Source organism: Caretta caretta, chromosome 1 (assembly GCF_965140235.1).
Source record: "Caretta caretta isolate rCarCar2 chromosome 1, rCarCar1.hap1, whole genome shotgun sequence".
NCBI lineage: Eukaryota > Metazoa > Chordata > Testudines > Cheloniidae > Caretta > Caretta caretta.
Genome location: NC_134206.1, coordinates 115,527,440 through 115,549,986, shown reverse-complemented (window position 1 = coordinate 115,549,986; position 22,547 = coordinate 115,527,440). Strand labels below are relative to the sequence as shown.

The following is a 22,547-nucleotide window of genomic DNA, read 5'->3' as shown; positions in this document are numbered from 1 at the left end:
AAGGACAAAAGTTCCTTAATTGTAAGTGGAAAATGGAAAAAATGTACTGTATTGTCTATAATCTTTCTTGGATATTTATCCTAAGTAATCATCATTCATTGTCTCAGAATCTTGATTCCCAATTAATTAGTTTGGTAAGCTAGTGTTCTGCCCGTTTTATTAGAGAACATACTGTACCCAGTAGAATTGAATACACCCTGGTTTAGGGCATTGTTTTATTGCAGAAATTCTCAAACTTATTAATAGTGTAGACTCATGGAGACTCTCTTATGGACCACCTGTGCTTTCACTTGTAATTACATATCTCTGCGGCCGCTACAGTAATTCATTATAATTGCCTGGTAGGAATATGGGAACATAGAAATTGCCCTACTGAATCAGGCCAGTCCAGCCACTCAACAATAACTAGTACTGTATACTTCAGAGAAAGAGATAAAACCTCCATAAGAGACAATTACATAATTCCCTGCTAGTAGGGAAACTTCTTCCTAATTCTAGACTGTAAGTAGTTGATTTATATCCTGGAGCATGAGCATTTATATCAATTATACATTTTTAACCTATTCACTATAACTCTGTTGGGCTTCATCTTGCAATGTGATGAGGACTCCAACCACAATTCATCAGTGTACTTTAATACACGCTTAACTCTAAGGCCATGAGTAGTCCCATTGACGTCAAAGAGACTACGTACACATTGCATAAAGTGTTGAAGTGTTTCACTGAATCAAGGTCACAGTGTCTAGCATCTTGCAGGTTTGAGTCCATTATCCACAGAAACGTTCTTGTAATATGAGAAAAGGTAAATAGGACTGCTTGATTTGCCTTCACAATTGGTTTGCATATTCTAAAAAATCCTTTTTTATTAGTCTGCCCTCTAAAGTAAATAATCCTGATATCTTTTCAATATCTCTTCATATGGAATTCCACTCCCCCCATGCTTCTAACAATTTTCATTGCTAGTGCTCTCTTTGTATTTTTGCTGTATCAATTTTGAGATGGGGTGACTAGGACTGTACACAATGTTCAAGTTCAGGACATACTATCCTTCTTGTATAATGACCAATTTTTTATGTTTTATCAGTATAAAATAGCTATTTTTATCAATAGCTTTGATCCTGTTTTTACACATCTTAACTTTTTTGTGCTTTGGGGGGGGGAGGAGAGCGGATGTGGGAGAGGGGAGACCAGTTTGCCATTTAGAAGATGTTAGGTTGACCACAGTAATATCTGGGTCTTTTGCTGAATAGTTACAGTTAATGTAGAACTCAATGTGCAGGAGTCGTTTTAGAGCTTTCTTGCCAGTGTGTATTACCTTGCACTTGTCTTCACTGAATTTTGTCTCTCTTTATGCTATATAATCATCAAGTTTTGTCAGGTCCCACAATTGTCCCTTTCAGAAGTTTCTCATCTTAACTAATCTAAATTTTTGTGACATCTGCAAATTTTGTTGTATTGTTTGAAAACTGTTCACCTACTTTTTCAGACTATTGATAAATGTGCTTGTACAGGTTGTGCTTTGTAATGAAGAGCCTTAAAACCTTTAGAAGCAGCCAGAAAAGAGGGTTATCATGGAACCTATCTGTTGAGCACTAGCAAGGGCTGGGAACTAGTGGTCTAGTTTTAAAGCACAGGACAAAGAGTCAGATAGTCTGGGTTCTGTCACTGAGTCATTGTTCCCTTAGGCAGGTCACTTAAGATCTCTGAACCTCGGCTTCCACGTCTGTAAAACTTAGTTGCTAAATTTGCAGATGTGTGTTGGATAATAAAGTACTTTGAGATCTTTTTGTTGAAGTTTCTATAGAAGTATCCTTTTTTGTTTGTTTGGGCCTCACTGATTAAAACTGGTTTTGTTCTGTGAAATGAAGACTTCAGATCTGCTTTTTTCTTTTGTCATTTTTTTTTTTATTGGTGACCAGAGGTATTTGACAAGAACCTCTGACACTGTTTTTTTTTAAATAACTAGAGCTGCATGAAATACTGTATTTTTTAACAAGTTTTTGTATGAATTCTTCAAGTTTCTGTTCATGTGGGGTTTCACCCTTTGTGTTTTGTATTCAAGTGAACCCTAAAACTGAGACAAACTCAGAATCATCTGAAGAGGTACACCAATTTTTTCCTTATTTTATGTCAAAAACTGTAAATATACACTGGCTGAATTTCCCTTTGTGTGTGTGTGGTTCAATACTTGAGAGAGTTAGATTCAGGTAATAAATCAGCTCTTTAGATACTCTTCCTAATGGGAATAAGACTGCACCATGAGCACAACTGCTTAATATGACAGTGTTGTGGAGAGAATGATTTTGCCATCTAGCATTTGCCCAAGGCATGAAGTTTCACCCACGTGCTGTGGGTCATGAAGGAGTAACTGAGTGGGCACCGGACATGTATATATTGAGATAAGTAGGCCTTTAACAACATGTGGTGGAGTATTAGGGGGCATGATTGGTTTCAGTTTTCTGGAGTGGCGTGCTCAGATTGTTTGAGAAATGCTGCCCTAATCAGCATAGTCCTAATTGCTCTCAAATGTCAGATTTTATTTTCCAAGCATAACTATAAATAACTGCAGTAACACATTCACTGAATGTATATGTATATTTTTGTAACACGTAAGAGCCTCCATATCAGTTAAGTACTGTACGTATGGTGTTAGTTGGGAAATTAAGACCAAGGTGTCTTGAAATTTATCCAGTTTACAAAACAGACAATGTTTTTTGCTAGTTGAATCCTTCACTTTTTAGTAATAGTTTCTTTTATGTGTCCCAAGAAGATTAACAAAACTTCAAACAGTAATGTAAACCATTTTTCAGTCAATTCTTACCAAATGAGGACGCATCCCTAGTTTTATAGTTGTGAAAAGAAAAAAATCAAGCTTACTTTTTTCTCAGCAGGTCTCCAAAGATCACCCCTACTCCATGTTTTTACCACCCTCTTTAGCCTAGTCAACTTCAGTCTTTCTCCCAAGACCAGAGAGTTGAAAGTTTTCACAGCTTGTCTCAATAATTCCATTGGTGAAATTTGCAAAGTGGCAATTTGGAGCAACTTTTCAGTATTACCATCTCAGTTTGATGATGAGATTAGTCTTTCTTTAGTCAGGCAGTCCTCATTCTCTCATTCATTTCTACTTCAGCTGCTGGTTAATATCCAGAAACACACATTGCATGTCAAATAGTATGGGTTTGTAGAGGAAATATATTTGAATAACCTCCATTCCCAGCAAGTAATCTATCTTTCCTTTACAACACTGATTCTAAGCTCCTGTCTACACTGCTATTATAACTGAGTCAGAACCCCATTAAAACTCTGCTAAAAATTGTATGATAGTTAGAATCTGACTGTGTTCAATAACTGACTCGAACTCAGGTCTTTGACCCAGTTGCAAGGATTCTGTCTTCGAACTTCCAGTTTGATTGAAATGTAGGAGTGTGGTAAACATATTTCCAATATTGTCATAGATGAGATGTAGGTGAGGCTTAGTAGAGCCATTAAAATGCTTTATTTTTAAAACTGCTAAAATGTTTAACTTATTTACAAAAGCTACAACTAGAGACGAATGAGCTCCAAAAATCCCTCCCTGGTGAACAAGATTTTTTTTTTTTTAAATATGTACTTCGTAGACTACAAGTAGTCTATGGCTTAATGAAGTGTAATAGCAAGTTATGAAGTTGTGGCAAATACAATAAAAATTAGCTTAGAATATAGCATTCTAGGGAAAGCCAGCCGTCTGGGGGGAGGGAGTGGAGACTGGGGCAGCCTGATCTCTGTCATAGCTAGTATGCAGAATGTCTGTGAACATGGGGAATATTTTATGGAAACTCTAGTTGGAGTAACATATGTAAGAAAAACAAATAACCACCCATCTGTTGCACTAATAAAGCTAAAAACAAAGCTGAACCCATATTGCAAAGTAAAGCATCCTTAATATTCACATGGTGAGAAACGGCTAAATTCCGTGCATAAATTGACAGCTGTGTTTGCAGGTATTTTTTTAGTTAAATAAGCATTTCCAAACATGTGCTTCATTGAAGTCTTCTAGAAAGTGAGTTCATTTGACACCCCCACCCCTGGTACATCAACCAGCCATAAGGTGATCAGGGGCCAGATTCTTTACTTTGATCCAGCCCCTTTGTGTTGCTTTAGCAGTATAAAGAGGCCAGAAAGCAGTTGTCACAGCCAGTGTTCCCTCTAATTTTTCCCACACATGTGCAGAATGAATTTTATGTGCCCCAATATGGTGGTGATGTGTGACACTGTGGCAGTTCCAGGACTGGGCCTGCAGGATTGGAGCCCCTCCCCTGGCCAGTTGGGCTCCCTGAGCGTGGCCATGCAGTTTACAGGGAACTTAGGTCCCAGCCAAAGATTTTCCTGGTGTGAGGGAGTCTCATTAACATGCTGTTGGACTCTTTTGCACTTGACTGGATTGTTTAAAAATATATAATATACATAGCAGATTTTCAAAGGACACTGATGCTTTGGATGGATGTTTAATTCCCTTGAAACTTTGCTGGTTGGGTTCTCCCCCAGATGCAACCTCCCCATCTTAGTTCTTTCATTTATAGTCTGTTATATAGCACCTCTCAGTATGTGAAAACCTCACATACATTAATAGAATTACCTCCTTCTTCGAGTGATGGTCCCTGTTGTATTCCACTGAGGATAATGTGCATCTGCTCGAAGCCGGAGCTTTTGAAAGTAGTGTCCATCAGTCTTGCACTACCTCATGGTTTCGCCTGAGGTGATAAAGGGCAGGGCGGACCGATCACGTCTCCAGTTCCTTCTCACTGCATGCATAGTCTGAGTTGGAGCTCCAGCTATCTTTTCGTCCTTGGTGACATATTTTGCTGAAAATCATTGTATTTCTCACTTAGCTCAGTATTTTTAAGTCTTATGCTGTTTCTGAAAGAATTTGTGGGATTTCTTGTTTCTGAAAGTTCTACAGGTTCTCTGGACTGGGGACATTGCTCCTATAGTTCCCCTTCTACTAAGCACTTCCTTGTTTTATTTTAAACACTTTCTTGTTTTTTTTTTTTAAATTTGCAAACAGATGCCACTTTGGCGTTTTTCTTCTCTCCCTCCCCACAGAACCCTGGTCTGGGTACTGGAGTATGTAGAAGAGGCCAGAATTCAAGATCTGCTCTTCCTGTCCTTGCTTGTTCTTCCTCAACGACGAGCCCCAACACTGTCTCTTCTGTTTGGGGGAAGCCTACCCTACTTCCAGGTGCACATTCTGCCTCTCCTTCCCAGCCCATACATGGGAAGGCAGAGTCTTCCGTTTAAAAAAGCACTTCCTGGAGGTCACTGAGGGGCCACAGTTGGACTCTGGCTGGGGGATCCCCCCCGTACACCAACCAGAATAATCCAAGAGTGCACCTCCTACTGTGGAGACACCGTCCAACTCTGCTGGTACCAGTGCTACGGATCCCACATTGGGGCCTAGCCATGAGCCACAGAAGCATGCATGGAAGTATGGCAATACGTCTTGCTCCATGCCCAAGAGAGGACTACTGACCAAGAAGGGCATTTCAAGGGCTCACAAAGGCGATAAGAAATCTCGATGTTTTCCCGATGCATTGGTCCACAGTTCAGACCCACAACGTTTGCAGCCAACACAGTCGGTGTCTGGGACACTGTGGGTACCGATGCAAGTGACTTTACTGACTGCAGCACCAGCTGCAATTTCAGTCACCTGGACTCAAAGTAGACTCAGCACTAATGCAGAACCGCTCGAGCGGTTTGTGCTGCAACTGGGACAGTCTCCACAGGCACAGGTACGACATCCTACACTGAAATCTCAGTCCCTGGCACCGGATTTGCTGCCAGCGGGACGTGTCCATACAGTACCACCCTCTCCGTCCACACAGCCAGAGTTGTTGGACTCTGATTCCTTCTCAGAAGCAGAGGGAATCGGTCACTCCATTTAAGCTGCTACCCCCTCTCCGGAGGCAAAGCCATCATAAAGTCCAGCCAACACCGTGACAATACCCTCTCTTCTCACAAATGAGGACATTAGTATCCGGCTCCTTGGCACCACAAGTACAACAGCAGGATCAGCCAGGGTTGGCCATATTGGAACTCATGGGCCCAATATTCACCATCAGTACCATCCCGTTCAGTACAGGGGGAATCCCCAGTGCCGACACTCTGCCTCTTACTGAGAACACACTCAGAACTAGGATTGGATGATGCCCCGATCAGCCTATACCCGTTGGTATCCTCAGAGCTGGAAGGATCCTGATCATTGTCCCCGAACAAGCCCAAGGTGTCAACACCCTGCTCGCTAAAAGACAATTATCACCAATTTCAGGAGCTGCTGCGTAGAATAGCCCACACTCTAGAAATACCACTAGAGGAGGTGCAGGATAAATAGTGCCACATATTAGACATTTTACATTCATCGGTAGCAACTAGAGTAGCCAACGAGGACATTTCCAACTGACACGAACAGTGTGGCACACCCCTGCCACATGTGCTCCCACCTCAAAAGGGGTGGAGAAATGGTATCATGTCCAAACTAAGCAGTCTGAATTCCTATTCTCCTACTCTTGCCTAACTCCCTAGTTCTTCAGGCTACTACGGAGCAAGGGGAACAGCAGCATCCACTCTCTACTCCACCTGATAATAGATTGGACCTTATGGGCCAAAAAATCTTCTCTTCAGCTGGACTGCAATTCCAGATCTTGAACTATTTGGCCTCAATTGCCAAATATGATTTCTTACATTATGAGCAGATGCCCAAGTTCCTTGACAAGCGGCCTAAACAAGATCATACTGAAATCTGGCTGCTCTAAAGGAAGGCAAATTACTTGCAAGGTCTATACTGCAGGAAGCAGTTGATGCTACAGGTACATCCTTGCATACTTTGGCCACTGGAATCATCATGAGGAGGGAATCTTGGCTGCACTCCTCAGGTTTCCCCAGGGAAGTTCAAAACGCAACTGAAGATCTTTCCTTCAGTAAATCACACCTTTTCAATCAAAAGACGGACGAGTCTCTACACTCACTAAAGGACACCAGGGACACATTATGGACCTTAGGTATATTTTACGTTGGCACCAAAACGCAAGTATTATCGTCCATCTTCCACACGTTGTTACAGAACCTCTCAATTCTACCAGAAGCACACCTATGAGCCCCCACAGAAACAGGATAAAACCCACAGAGCCCACCCACCTATCACTCCACTGCAACCCTCCACACATCAGCCTCAGTCAGCTCATAAACGGTATTTCTGACCACCACTAGAGAGCCATCAACCACTTCACAACCCAACACCTCAATCCACTGTCCCAGATGGGGGGCCTCCTCCAACTCTCCTTGCCAACCTGGCACTCGATCACAACAGACAAGTGGGTCCTCAATGTTTTTGACGCGGCTACACCATTGGATTTATGGCACTGCCTCTAAAATATTCCTTACCCAGATTCTACTCTGGGAACCACTCCCACGACAGTAACATTGTTCTGGAGGTGGATTCCCTTATACCGAGCAGGGCGGTGAAGCCAATCCCCATGCATCTACAGGGCACAGGGTGTACTCTAATTACTTCTTGGTTACCAAGAAGAAGGGAGGATGGAAGCCAATTCTAGACCTCACACACCTCAGTCGGTATATCCACAAACCAAAGTTCCATGTGGTCACGCGTCTGGCAGTCATCCCCTCCCATGGGCAGCGGGTGAAGCTTCCCCTCAAGACGGCTAGCTCCCCATCCTGCCTCTTCTGCCCATGGCCCTGCCCACACTCCACACCCACTCGCCCCACCCCCCCACCATTCGTTGCATATGCCCCATCTCCCCTTCCTCTCTCCTCCTCGCTTGGCCCCCCTGCCACCGCTTGCCTTGTGCGTCCCTCCTCTCCTTTTCCCCTCCTCCCCACTCAGCGCCCCTGCCCGTCGCTCGCTACATGTGTCCCTCCACTCCTTCCTCCCCTCCTCCTCACTCAGCCCCCTGCCGTTGCTCACCACGTGTGTCCCTCCACTCCTTCCCCGCTGCCCAGTCACTGGTAAATAACCTCCCTCTCTCAGCTCCCTTGTGAGGTACAAATCGGAATATCGAGACAAACACTAAAAACCTGGCTCTACTGAAGTCATTGGCAAAAATCTTGTTGTTTTCAGTGGGGACAAGATTTCACCCAGAGAGACTGACTTGCTTAAATATAGTGTGTTGCCGAGATTAAGAGTTTATCTAGGCTAGAAATTCTACAGCAACACAGTTGCAGCACTGCAGCTGCGCCACTGTTTCACTTCAATGTAGAAACTATCTATGCCGATGGGAACGATTCTCCCATCAGTATATGTAATCCACCTCCCCAAGAGCGCTTTCTACACTGGGACTTAGCTTGTCTTTACTACGTTGCTCAGAGATGTGGATTTTTTGGGTCGCTCTAATTTTCTAGTGTAGATCAGCCCTAAGAGAATCCAGATTTCCTTATTCCCAGTTTAGTGACATAGACTACGGATGTTACTGTAATTAACTTTAGTTCCTCATCCCAGTCTATCAAACGTTTGTAATAATTAAACTTATGAATGTAGAAGTGCCACTTGTGTCCTCTTTGACCCTTTCTGAAAAGTGCAGCTCCTCTTTCTTCTAAAACTAATTTTCCACTTTTTTGTGCCCCCCAGTAGTGCAGTTTTATATCTTTCTGTGCTGTATTCCTTTTCCCTCCCTCTTCTTTTTCACTTACGTAAATCCATTTCAACAAGATTTTTAAGCACATGCTTAACTTCAAGTGCATGAGTAGTTCCATTGACTTCAGTGGGACAACTCACATACTCAAAGTTAGGTACAAGCTTAAATACCTTGTTGAATCATGTCCTATGTGGGCAAGTCATTATAGTGGTTGTAGGCTTGCCTTCTCTGCATCTTTATAAAGCCATATAATGCAATGGTCTCATTCTGAACATGACTTGACATTTTGGCCAATTCTACATTAGGACAGCTACCTTTTTTAACATCTAATGCCAGATCCTGGACCATGGTTCCCTTCCTCTTTCACTGTTCTGATAGCACAAAAAGATCAAAACTGCCCTAACAAGGCTGCTGGGAACTCCCTGATTTAGAGGAATCCCTTGGTAATGTTTTAGAGTTGTCAGTGTCATCTTTACATTTGCTCTTCCCCTGGACATAAGGTGCATTCCTGGGTGTGGCCAGGTGGCAAGAGGGAATCTTTGTAGCTAAAGAGAATCTAGATCAGTACTTCGGCTGCTCTAAATTATGCAGTGAGCCAGTTCAGCCCTCTGGTCATCCCCACAAAGAGAGGAATAAAAAATTTAGCTGCCCTCTTCTAGGCCCTCCGTGTCCTGTGTTCACCAGTGCTCAACTAGATCCAGGAATCTACTCCCTAGCATTAAATATGGTAGACCACTGTTTCTTAAGGCAACCCTTATCACAAAAAAGCAAGGTTCACACAGCTGCCTCTTCTATATCAGTGAGAGCGCAAGGCTGCTGTTCTTGACACCTGATGTCAAATGTGGCAGATCTCAGTAAAGAGAATCTTTGTCTTAACATTTTTTTTTTATGTAAAAGACTTATAATCTTTCAGGTAGGTGACTAATTCGATTTTAACCTTCCTTTAGGTGTAAGCTAACCTCTACCAAACCCCCAAACCTCGTAATTGCTGCTCTTTTGCACAACCATACCGTCAATTAACCTCACTAGTAGCGTTTTAGTAACTTTCTTTATGTTTTGCATATCCACTGGAGTAGTGAGAATTGGCTGTCCTAGTTCACAATCGCTGAAAATAAAATAAACCAATCTAAACTGGAGAGAGATTGTATTGACAGCACCAACAACTGGAATGGGATCAACTACAATCTCCCTATGGCTCCATCATGTTATTGATCTGTGAAGTGTTTGTCCATTTTATATGAACTGAAGGCAGAGATGTCAGTTTATCAGGAACTTGGTTCAAAAGCTCAAAAATGTACTATGTCTGTCATTATCAGAGGGGTGAAATGATTTTAAAAATTCAGTTTTCAAAGGATCTTAATACCACCTTTTCCTTATTCTTCCTCCAACAGGCTGCAGCTATTGTGAATTGTAAAGACCCCACTTATTGTCTGTAACTAATTGTTTAAAGTTTCAAAACCCTTTCTTAAATTAATTAAAAATAATTATATAGACTCATGTTCAAACCATCTCATCTCTAGCTGGGGATTACAGTGGACGAGAAGCTGGATGTGAGTGAGCAGTCTGCCCTCGTTGCCGAGAAGGCTAACGGCATATTGGGCTGCATTAGTAGGAGCATTGCCAGCAGATGGAGTGGGAAGTGATTATTCCCCTCTATTCGGCACTGGTGAGGCACCCCTGGAGTATAGCATCCAGTTTTAGTCCCCCCACTACAGAAGGGATGTGGACAAATTGGAGAGAGTCCAGCGGAGGGCAACAAAAATTATTAGGGGGCTGGGGCACATGACTTACGAGGAGAGGCTTAGGGAACTGGGGTTATTTAGTCTGCAGAAGAGAAGATTGGGGTGGGGGAGATTTGATAGCAGCCTTCACTTACCTGAAGGGGGGTTCCAAAGAGGATGGGGCTTGGCTGTTCTCAGTGGTGGCAGATGACAGAACAAGAAGCAATGGTCTCAAGTTGCAGTGGGGGAGTTCTAGGTTGGATATTCAGAAATACTATTTCACTAGGAGAGTGTTGAAGCACTGGAATGAGTTACCTAGGAAGGTGGTGGAATCTCCATTCTTAGAGGTTTTTAAGGCCCAGCTTGACAAAGCCCTGACTGGGATGATTTATTTGGGGTTGAGCAGGGGATTGAACTAGATGACCTCCTGAGGTCTCTTCCAACCCTAATATTCTATGATTCTAGCTGCTGCATGCTACTCTGTGTCCTGTGCTCCTGTCCTGAAAAATGAGGATGTAGACAAACCTCTGAACTCTTTCAGTATTTCAGAAAAAAATTCATGCCATGACTTCTATGTTAGCTACAAATATTTGTCCTGTCCATTGTTTTCAGGTGAGAGTCAGCTTGCTTTGTCTTTTTTAGTTGGAAGAATGGATCAGCAGTATCCAATACCCAGACAACCATAACTCAGTTCTGTAATGGCATCATGCTATAATCATATAGTCATCTTTAGGACATCTTAGTGTTTGTGGTCTCTAAGTTATTTGATTCTTAAAGATATATTTGTCTTTTCATACTTTCCCTTCATTTTGTCACAACAGCTCTGAGTTTGCACAGCTTGTACTGTAGGTAGGTACTGCACAAGTTGGATCTGGAAATGAAGACCACCATTAACTTGAAACCCCCAAAATAGTATTTTTGCAATCACTTTTCAAAATTAGCCTCAATTCAAATATTTTAATTTGCTGAGTAGAAAACACCAAAATAATTGCTTTTATTACCTTACAGCCACATAAGAGCTCTTAAAATAGTTTGTAACACGTTACAATTGTAATAGTGTACTGGTAAAAACAAGGTACTAAAGGCAAATAATATAAAGAAAATGTGCTTGGAGTTTAGAATTGAAATGTATTTTAAAAACTATTTCTACCAGATTGTAACACATTTGTGATGTCCGCACATTTGACTTTAAGCTTTCAAAAACAGCTACTGTACTAACCCTGAAAGATCAAAAAGCTGATGCTGTTTAATATAGAAATCTCATATGTTACTTTTCAGTCAAAGATCACCAAGGAGATGTTGAGAGGATGAAATAAGTCAGACTCTTATTAGTCATTTTAAATGTTACTGTACTTATTATCTCTTGAAACTTATGCTTTGTAGGCTTTTTTTAATTATTTTTTTAAAGAAAGCTCTTTGCTTTTTATAGGGCTAAATTGTTCCTAGACCTTACTCAGCCATTATGTGAGTAAAGGGGAGTAAGGCTTCCCCTGCTCAATTGAGTAACAGCTATTCAGATTACAGCTCCAGTCATACGTGGACAGAAGGAGCTACTCACCCAGTCTTGTCAAACCTCATGAATAAGTGGACAGAGAGTGGTGGGGGGCAAGATGCGCCTGAGCTGTGTGTTCCCCCTACTTGCTGACTCTCTCCTGACACCTCCTGCCATGCCACTCCAGGGAACAAAAAGGAAGAAGGGCTTCTAAGATGGCACAGCTATATTCTGTCCCTTATCCGGGTCATTGAACAAGGGCTCAAAAAGCAGTAAAGTATTTAAAATGATACAGACTAGAAGAACGTAACTATTTTCACTGCTGAAGTACAAATTCATTATGTAATTAATTAGCCCAAAATGTCACATCTTCCTCTTTTTTTAAAAAAAAGCCCACACTCTTCTTTTTAAACCTAAGTATTTTGTATGTGTGTATGGAACATGTTAGAATGAAGGTCATTATAGAATGATGTAATGTAGGAAGTGTGATAATGAGGATGGAAAGGAAAAATCTTTTTTGGACTGTACTACTAGTTTTCTCATTAAGAACAGGATCTTAAAGAATGTAGAAACAATTTTATAATTGTGTGTATAGAGACTAAATGTGTTATATATGTTAAGTTTAGAAACTTTTGTGGCTATTCTTATAGTCTAATAACATTATATAATATTCCAGAAGAAGAAAGTTAAACACATGCAATAACTAGAATTTATTCCCAGGACATCCTAATTTAGTGAGAAAATAAAATAAAGATATTAGTTTTAAGAAAGGTCAGTTTGATTATTGTATTGTTTGGCAAACCAAAAAGGGATGATTTTTTTCATTTTCTTCTGTATATGCCTGTTTTTTCCCAAAGGAGTGTAATATGACATGATTTCATGTTGAAATAATGGAGGGGGATACAAGTATAGTGTGTTAATGAACTTTTCCACTGTTTTGTGTCAGAGGGACTCCATGAAAGATGACAGAAGAAGTTATTGTTATAGCAAAGTGGGATTACACCGCACAACAGGACCAAGAACTTGACATCAAGAAGAATGAGCGTCTTTGGCTGCTGGATGATTCCAAAACATGGTGGAGGGTAAGAAACGCTGCCAACAAAACGGGATATGTGCCATCAAATTACGTGGAGCGAAAGAACAGCTTGAAGAAAGGCTCCCTCGTTAAAAATCTAAAAGACACATTGGGTAAGTCTGATGGTACTTTTGCTGGGGTCTGATAGAACCGGTGACTTTTCAGTTAGGGTGTTAAAAACTAATTTGTCTTAGAAAAATTAATGCTCTGGGGGATTTTGTAGTTCTCATATTGAGGGGTAGTGTTGAATGTTTCAGAAAAAAATATTTGATGTAGTCAGTAAAGATTTCACTCTCATCTGTGTGAAGGTTAAATAAAGCAAGAAACATTTTTTTCTTTTCATTCAGATGCCACATGTTCATAGTGGTAGCGCTTGATTTTTTTTCATTAACTTAAGAGCATTTTCTAACTCTTCTATTCTCAAAACAAGTCCAAGTGGAAGCATGGAATTGAATATCAGAATATTTCAGCCATTATCTATATCTGCCCATCAGTTCCTCACAAGAATGCATTAGCCACATAAAGAAAAGTATAAATGCTTATATTTTTAAGAAGTTAGGTTGTGTTTTTAGGGAGGTGTATTTGGAAATCAGGTAATGTGCACATATTTAATCTTTTCATCACTAAATTCTTTGCTTTCATTTGCAAAATACACCAGATACGTGACTCTTGTAGATTGACTAAAACAGCATTCTGAATTGGATTAAGTACAATACTGTAAATCTTGAAAGGGTTTTACTGTGCTTTTTCAGAATTTGGTTCCTCATTTCTGGAATGTCTTTCACTGATGTTTGGTAATTATGACTTTTCCTTAATTGAACTGTTAAGTGCCTATAGCTGTAGATAAAAAGGCTGGATAAGTAGGCAAATGGTACCAGTGATTCTTGCTGTTATAAATATAGTGATGTTTCAGGATGTAATGATTAAAGTGCAAACAATTATAAAGCTAGAGCTGGTTGGGAAAAGAATTGTGTTGGAAACTTTGACAAAAACAGGAGAAAAAATGATTTAATTGAAATTCATATGTAAAGTTTTTGAGTTTTCAGCAGAAAAAAACCCATATTTGGGGCTGAAAACTGTCAACTGCAAACCAAAAATTTCAATTTGGAAATGCCAGCTTGGTGCTTCATGGAGTTCTAGTTCATCTGTCTCATGCCTTTTTTCCTTTATGGGCCAGGATCTCTGTACACTTCATCTTTCATGATGCACCTCCAGTGTCTCCCCTCTGATTGAGCTGCTATAGTGCATCATGGAAGAGGCAGTCCAACTTGGGAACCTAGCCCATAGAATAACATGAAGGCATACTGCACCTGAACTACAAGTCCCATAAGGAAACACAGCATTTCCAAATCAAAATTTGTTTACTTTCAGCAAAATATTGTTTTCAGTTATTTGGTGTTTTGACACGAAGTAAAAATCTTCTGTGTAGAAAGCAGACACTTTTGAAAAAACGTTTTTGTTTTGTTGAAAACACAATTTTCCATTGAAAAACACTTTCAATGGACCTATGTACAGCTCACCTAGCTCCTCCTTATGTCTCTGTTACCCTTTCATATCTAACATCAGCATTCTTAAGAGGATTAAAGTGATTTCCAGTCTGTCCTGGGACCAGGCTTTTCTTCATTGCTGTGAGTAGTTCCACCCCTAAAGTTACCAAGATATTTAGGACTAACTAAGTGCGCTCTTCCTCAGCAGCCTACCCTTTTCCTAATCTCTTCTTACTCTGTAGTTTGTTTCAAGATTCCTGATTCATGGCTTGGCATCTTAGTTCGCCTCCGCCACCACTCATTGTGGTGCAGATCTTGTGGGAGAACCTGCTATTTTCCATGGCAGACCTTTTATATTTCACTTGTTGTTTTAAACTTTCAGGAAGAGGGGAAAACCCAACAAGATGAAACCATTCTCCCCAAGCAATTACCAGGCAAACAGCTGTTATTAGCCAATTTGTGCACAGTCAAGGCAGAGCACCAGTGAAGAGCATGCTAAGTTGGAGTGAAGTGGGCTCTCCACTTCATCCCAGCTCATTCCTTCCCTAATCAATTTCTTCTGTTCAGCTTTTTGAAGAGTGTAGGTTTTGGGGGCAACTGGCTGCTGTTTGTGGTTTTTTTGTCACCCCATACCCAGCATTAGAACAGCGTTTTTCTCTCTTCTCGCAGAGCTTTTCCTACACGTTTTGCAAGCTGTCATTGTATATGCATAAGGCCCTGGTAAATCCATGATTTCACACTCTGCACAGAAATCGTGGATTTAGCCCAATACAGTGATTTTTCCAACAGTGGGGGGAGGTAGAAGTGAGAATTGGGCTAATTTGGCTGCTAACTTGGGAATTGGGCTAATTTGGCTGCTTGTGGGAGGGAGGTGTCTCACCACATGACAGCTGTCTGTCTGGTCCGGCCCAGTCTGGCCTGGGGAAGGAATCAGAGCCCAGCTTGCTCTCCTTCTGCTTCCTGCCAACCAGCAGGGAGAGGTGGACAGCACTGACAAAGCACAGTGATTAGAACCCCCTGATCTGGCCCATCTTACCCCACCTTCCCAAGGCTAGGGGAGACAGTGCAGGAGCTGAGACCAGGATCCATGACTTGGGGCATTAGCCAGGTATGTAAGGGAGCCCTGCTCCGGAAGACGGATGAAGGAGTGTTTGATCCAAATCTGAGTCAGGGCATCCTCTCACATCTCAGGGCCTCCCCACACATCTGCTTGTGCTCCAAGCAGCAGATCCTGGTTCCAGTTCCTGTGGTGTCTCCCTCAGGCCTGCTGGGGGCAAGGCCAGGCCTGGGGCTCCTAATTGCCATGCGTGTTCAGTGCGGACTCCTCTCCCCACTAGCTGGGCAAGCAAGTAGCAGTGGCAGCCTGTACTGGACTGACCAGCACCATGTGGTAAGAGACCCCCTGTCCCGGCCCTGCACTACTCCCCTCTCAACTTCCTGGGATGGGACCAGCCCACTAAACCCTATAAAGCAGCTGCAGCCTCAACAGGGATGCCCACTTTCTCCTCCCTGCTGTTGGAAAAATCTCAGCGATTTGGGTAAGGATGGAACTGTGCGGCTGTATATATCTGTGACATTAAAACACTTAACTGGGGCACTGTTGTGTTTTTTGTTTTTTTTAAACATGACTCACACAGGGACTTATATATGCAATGTCCTTTAATACCCAGTATGTTCTCCATGTGAAGGTACTTATGCATTGTGATCAAGTCACCTCTCGGTCTTCTTTTTGATAAGCAAAACAAATTGAGCTCCTTAAGTTTCATTGTAAAGCATTGTCTCTAGCTCTCAAAACATTTTTGTTTCTCTTTTCTGCATCCTCTCCAATTTTTCAACATCCTCTTTAAAATATGGATGCCAGAACTGAGCACTATTTTCCAGTATAAGAGCTAAAATTATCTCCCTGCTCTTCACAATTCTGTTTATACATCCAAGGATCACATTAGCCCTTTTGCTACAACATCATGCTGGGAACTCATGTTGAATTGCTTGTCTCTTATGATCCCCAAATCCTTTTCAGAGTCACTGCTTTCTAGGATAGAGTTCAGTTTTGTAGCTATGGTTTGCACTTGTTGGTCCTAGATGTATAACTTTGCTTTCAGCTATATTAAAACATATTCTGTTTTAATGGGCTCAGGCTACCCAGTGATCTAGGTTGCTCTTTATGACTGTCTTGTCCTCATCATTTACCATTCCAGCACTCTGTGTCATCTGCAAATTTTGTCACCAGTGTTTTAATATTTACTTCTAGATCCGCGGTTCTCAAACTGTAGGTCGGGACCCCAGAGTGGGTCACGACCCCATTTTAATGGGGTTGCCAGGGCTGGCTTAGACTTGCTGGGGTCTGGGGCTGAAGCCCAAGCCCCACTGCCCGGGGCCAAAGCCCGAGGGCTTCAGTCCTGGGTGTCAGGGCTCAGGTTACAATCCCCCTGCCTGGGGCTGAAGCCCTTGGGCTTCAGCTTTGGCCCCACCTTGCCCAGAGCAGGGGGGCTTGGGCTTTGCCCTCCTCCCCAGGGCACCGGGGCTTGGGTGGGCTCAGGCTTCTGTCCTCGCCTCCTGGGTTTGTGTAGTAATTTTTGTTGTCAGAAGGGGAGTTTTTTTTGTTGTCGTGATGCAATAAAGTTTGAGAACCCCTGTTCTAGATCATACATTAAAATATTGAGTAATGTCAAGCCCTAGTACCAGTCCCTGCAGAATCCCACTAGAAAATCCCCCAAGATTCCCCATTAATGACTACTTTTCGAGATCCATCAGTTAGCCGGTTCTTAATCTATTTGAAGTGTGCTCTATTGATATTGTGTAGTGCTAACTTTTTAGTCAAAATGTCATGCAGTACTAAATTAAACACCTTACAGAAGTCTCAGAACAGTAAACTTCAGAGTTACGAACACCTAGGGAATGGAGGTTGTCCGTAACTCTGAAATGTTCGTGACTTTGAACAAAACATTATGGTTGTTCTTTCAAAAGTTTACAACTGAATATTGACTTAATACAGCTTTGAAACTTTTCTATGAAGAAGAAAAATGCTGCTTTCCCTTTATTTTTTTAGTAGTTTACGTTTAAAACTGTACTGTATTTGCCTTTGTTGTTGTTGTTGTTGCTCTGCTACTGCCTGACTGTATCCTTCCGGTTCCAAATGAGGTGTGTGGTTGACTGGTCAGTTCATAACTCTGGTGTTCGTAACTGTGAGGTTCTATGTATATTACATCTATGCAGTTATCTTTATCAATCAAATTTATAATCTCATCAAAGAATGAAATCACATTTGTTTGACAAAAACCTATTTTCCATAAAATCATGTTGATTAATATTAATTACATTTCTGTCCTGTAATTCTTCATTATTAATTTCTCAGCTTTTCCATTGTTGATGGAGTTCCCCTGATGTCTTTAGCTTCCTTTATCAGTTTTCTGCACTTCATAATGTCTGATTTATATTAACATATTTTTCATATGTTATACATTACTGTTTTATTTCTAATTGCTCCCTGCACTTTACCACTGAACCAGGATGGTCTTTTAGCCAGAGTTGTCCTCTTTCTGAATTGTAGAAGCATGGCTTTTTAGCCATCTAATAACTGCTCTTAAAGAACTCCCAATTTTCATTCACATTTTTCTGCCTAAATTTTTCCTCCCAATTAATTTTGCTCATAATTTTCCTTGGTTTTGGGAAATTGGCCCTTTTAAAGCACCAACTATATAGATACTGGTTGGCTCTCTTCTGTTGGCCCATATTGAATGTAATTAGGTCATGATCACTGCTCACTAGGCATCCAACAACTTCCATTCCAGTGATTGATTATATCTTTCTCCATTATAATGAATTTGGAAATAGAGTTGCCTCATGTTGGGGGCAATATCTTTAGTGTTAGAAAATTATCTGTCATTTTCAGAAACTTTAATGATGTTTTACCGCTAGCTGCATGAGATCTCCAGTATGTCACCCAAACTGAAGTGCCCCAGCAGAACACAATTTTTCATGTTTCAGTTTGTTGCTATAAATCTACCACACAGATTAAATGTCTCTTTCTCAAATGAACTCTGAATAAGATCAAATGTTCCTCCAAGGATCACATCGCTGAAGGAGAAATTATGCTTTTTATTAATTTTTGGCGTAGATTTTAAGGACACTCTGAACCATTATGATTATATAGTTTGGACCTCCTGTATAGTATGGACCAAAAACCCATCACTCATTAACAACTGGAAGTAAAGTAAACTATAAATCCATCAAGTAAAGGATATACTGAAGCCAGGGCTATTCTGGATTTTATCCTTACCAGATTCTATGGAGAGTTTGCTTACTGTGTGTGATTTTTATGTAGGTGGGTATGTATGTATATGTTGTTTTTGTCAGAGTGTGTATGCTGTCAATGGGTCAACTTCCAGATACATCAGTAACCACATCTGTATCCCTGACCCACCAAGATATGTAAGGTATTACCATCATATTTTGCTAGCAGCTGTGGTGAGAGCAGTAAAACGAGCATCTTTTATCACTAAAATTGACCAGACTGTAGGCTAGTCAAATTTTACTTAGTAGCTCATTCTGCAGCCAGCGCTGGCCTGTGTGTTCACCCCCCTTCCCCCCCCCCCCAAAAAAAAGAATACTTTATCTCTGGCTCTTGCATTTCATCCTGCTGTTACTCTGAATCCTGATTTTTGTAACTGCATTATCCAAGAGAAGTATGATTGTCTTGATGGGTCATTGGTGGGTCATTGGTAGAGTTGAAGGATCAAGACCTTCCAGTGTCAACACAAGTAGATAGGAAACAACTTAGGAATTGGAGAGCAAGGATGATGTGCTCATGTTGTCTCTTCGGCAGAACGAGTAATCTGCTACATTCTACAAATCTGGAACCTCTACGTTGCTTCCACCTTCAGCTCTAACACACAAAGTTAAAATAATCCAGTCTGGTGGTGATGAAAGTAGATCATCGTCGTCAGATTCTAATTCAAAGAGAAGGGGTGAAGTCTCCTAGCAATTTAAAGATGGAAGAAGGCATTTCTTGTCATATTACTACATCCCTAATGCAGCCATGCAGCATTAGGGATGAGTCCAGGGTTTGTACCACTTTGAATAGTGGCAATTTCCTTCAATGGTAGGATTTAAGTGTCCTCACTAGTCATTGAAACTTTTCTCTCTCATGATCAACATCACATCAGTCTTGCCTAGATTTTTTTTCCAGCTAGCTATTCTTGTTCTCTTGCAGACCTTAGCCAACTTTATAGCATTAGCTGTATCTACAGAAAATATTAATACAGCAGGATATCATTAACATAATGTTGAGAGACAGCCCACAATGTCTCGTTACCTCTCCATGTGATCTCATATACTGAAACGGAGAGGAGATGGGATAGATCCCTGTTTGACTCCTCAGATGAAGGATTTTGGGGAAGAACAACAGCTGGCTGTTCCCACTCTACAAGTTCTATTAGAGAGGAGTGATTGATGCTATTGTAGTGTTACTCCAACTATGTAAAGCAGGTCATCAAGATTTTGTGGTAAATTGCTGTTTACTTAGTATGGGTACTGAGTCCCATATCCAAAATAAAAGAACTTGAAAGGGAACTCAGTGTATACATCTTGTTTTATTTTCTTTGAGTAAATTTCATTTATGCCTTATATATGATCAGATAAAATATTTGAGTTTGTAAAATAGTCACAAACCTAGCATTATGGGCCTAATCCAAGCCTATAAAGTTAACTGCATTTTCATAAAAATAAAATGTGTTCAATAAAATAGTAGGTTACTGAGAAATGGGCTAAAGAACGTTTTCTCACAAAGAAAATGAAGACATTACAATTTCTAAAGAAAAGTTTCTGCAAAAAGCCAAGGAAAATAATCTGAAACTGTAGTGAGCCAGTTAATGAAAAAAAATATCATGGTACTCATTTATTGCCTGAAGCAGGAAACTTGAAGGTAGAGAAATGTATAATAAAGCATTGTGGTGGGTACTAGCACAAGTGCCATTGTAGGGGTGCTGTTGAAGGGTGAGAAAGAGCTTCCAGATTAGCAATTACTTTCAGGAATTTGAGGAGAAAAATAATCTTGGTTTTCAAAATGCTTCATAGAAACACCCTCTCTGTACCTTGCTTTGCCAGATGCAGCTGATAGCCTCTTGATCTGATCATATATGAAATGTTCAAAGCAGTACTGAAAGCAAAATTGCTGTATAGCACCATGCCAGTGAACTTCAGTGCGAGGGGGCAAATGGAACAGAATTTACTCACATATGTCAATTTATAATTACATGTACTGTATTGTAGTCCTTGTGTGAAGTATATCTTATTAATATGTGAAATCTAACTCCTACCCTACCACTTAAAGGATTTGCCCCATAAGTCTGAGCAGAACAATTAGTTATAAATCATAATTTACTATATGTTTTTGAAGACTTCTGTAGAATATTTAGAATTACAGTAAAATACTGTAAAATTGAATAAACTGAGAAGTCCAAGTGGTTTGATCCGTGTTTTTAGCAAGAACACAACTGAATTAATTCTGTTTTTGTTGTTACAGTAGCACCAAAATGAGCTAGGTCCTGTACAATGTATGAGAAGTCAGTTCCAGATCAAAGAGTTATAATATAAATAAATCATATGACTTCTATTAATTTAATATAAATATCTTTGTACTACGAGGTTTTAGGAACAGCTTGTTGCTATAAATATACCACAGAGATGAAATGCCTCTTTCTCAGATAAACTGTGAATAAAATCTAATGTAAAATAAAAGCACCAACACAGTGTGTGTAGATCTGTTTTATAGGATAAAGGACACTTGCCGAGGCCAGCGAACGGACCAGTTTATCGTTTGTTAGTGATTTCTTTTGAAGACTTCTGTTACAACTTCATAGTTAAAGTTGCTTTGAGATTTTTACTTAAAGCTGAATTAAAATCCCTTTGTTTTATAATTTAATGATTGAATTTAGTCTTCAAATTTAGAACTATAAATAATCATTGGACAACTGAATTTTCTGTTTATTTTGTATTAGTAAAATATTTATTACCTTTAGTAGAGGAATCCTTTTTAAAAGCTTCCTTTTTGAAATATTGCTTTCTTTTCCTCGCATTTGTTTCAGTTTCTGAAGCTACACCGTGGTAGCCATGAAGACTCAAATTTTATTACAGTGTGTGTGCATGTACATCTCAGATCTGGTCAGCCTTTGAACTTTAAAATTAAATAAATTTATCTCCTTATTCAGGATGTCAAAATTTATTTAGGTTAAGATTAGCTGATAGCACTGTCAAGAAACCTCAGCTCAAGGTTGTTAATGCTTCTTTGGTGTAATGATAGTAAAACTAAAAATGCAGAAACATCCTTCTATTATTGCTGTTTCTATCTTTCTTCTGGTGTCATAATTCACTTGGAGTTTTTATCTGGCACCTTGGGTGAGACCTTTAATCTCTCTGGGGTTCAGTTCCTCATCTGTAAAAGAAGGATAGGTTGTTTTCATTTAGGTAGCGCAAAAGGCGTCAGTCAAGATCAGGGCCCTGTTGTGTCACGTGCAAACATTAAGTGGACAGTGTGACGCTTCCTCGAGTCATCTTATTACCTTTGCCTCCAGCATGAGGGAGTCTTTCCTATGGTTGCTGAATGTTAGCTCCTAAACACCACCAGCTTCTCTGCCACTCAAACACACTCCTCAGAGCTCTACTTATTGTGCCTTAAAGGTTACAAAAGGTATACCAAAGCCCCCAAACCCTGCAGTGTTCAGGCCCTGTCACTGGGCCCTCGCAAGTTTGCTGTCCCCAAAGGGAACAGTAATACACATCAGCTTTTTTAATTCAACAGAGAGTTCACACTCTGCCTGATAACACAGCAGTGAGCTGTATTTGTAATAAAAATGAGAATAAGTTTATTAACAAAGAACAAAGATTCAAAGACTCAAATGAGTAGAGAGTAAGAATATTGGAAACTGAATGGTTACATATGAAACAAAAGTATAACATGCTTCTAAAAGTCTAAACTTAGCTTTAATAAACTAAAATTCTTGTCTGAATAATTTCTCATCCAAAGCAACTTTCCAGCATCACCAGCCAGCATGGCTGGGATCCTCCATTCATGGATGCAAAAAGCTCTGTCCTTCTTGCTTCCTGAGTGATAGATAACAGGGTGCTTGCCCCCCCCCCAGACATGTAGTG

At 40.6% G+C, this 22,547-nt stretch overlaps 1 protein-coding gene across 5 annotated transcripts in view; it reads left to right on the top strand.

Annotated features, from left to right (window-relative positions):
• The window catches only part of NCK2 (NCK adaptor protein 2), a 164,108-nt gene that overhangs the window by 90,990 nt on the left and 50,571 nt on the right, over positions 1-22,547 (top strand). For 4 of the 5 annotated variants that reach the window (XM_048856933.2, XM_075130230.1, XM_048856913.2 and 1 more), the window contains one exon: positions 12,784-13,025. In XM_048856933.2, coding sequence (XP_048712890.1) covers positions 12,800-13,025 — 226 coding nt within the window. In that variant the 5' untranslated portion in view covers positions 12,784-12,799. Of the gene's footprint in view, positions 1-6,632; positions 7,035-12,783; positions 13,026-22,547 lie in introns of those variants that run through there. The other variant, XM_048856943.2, reaches the window with a different exon arrangement.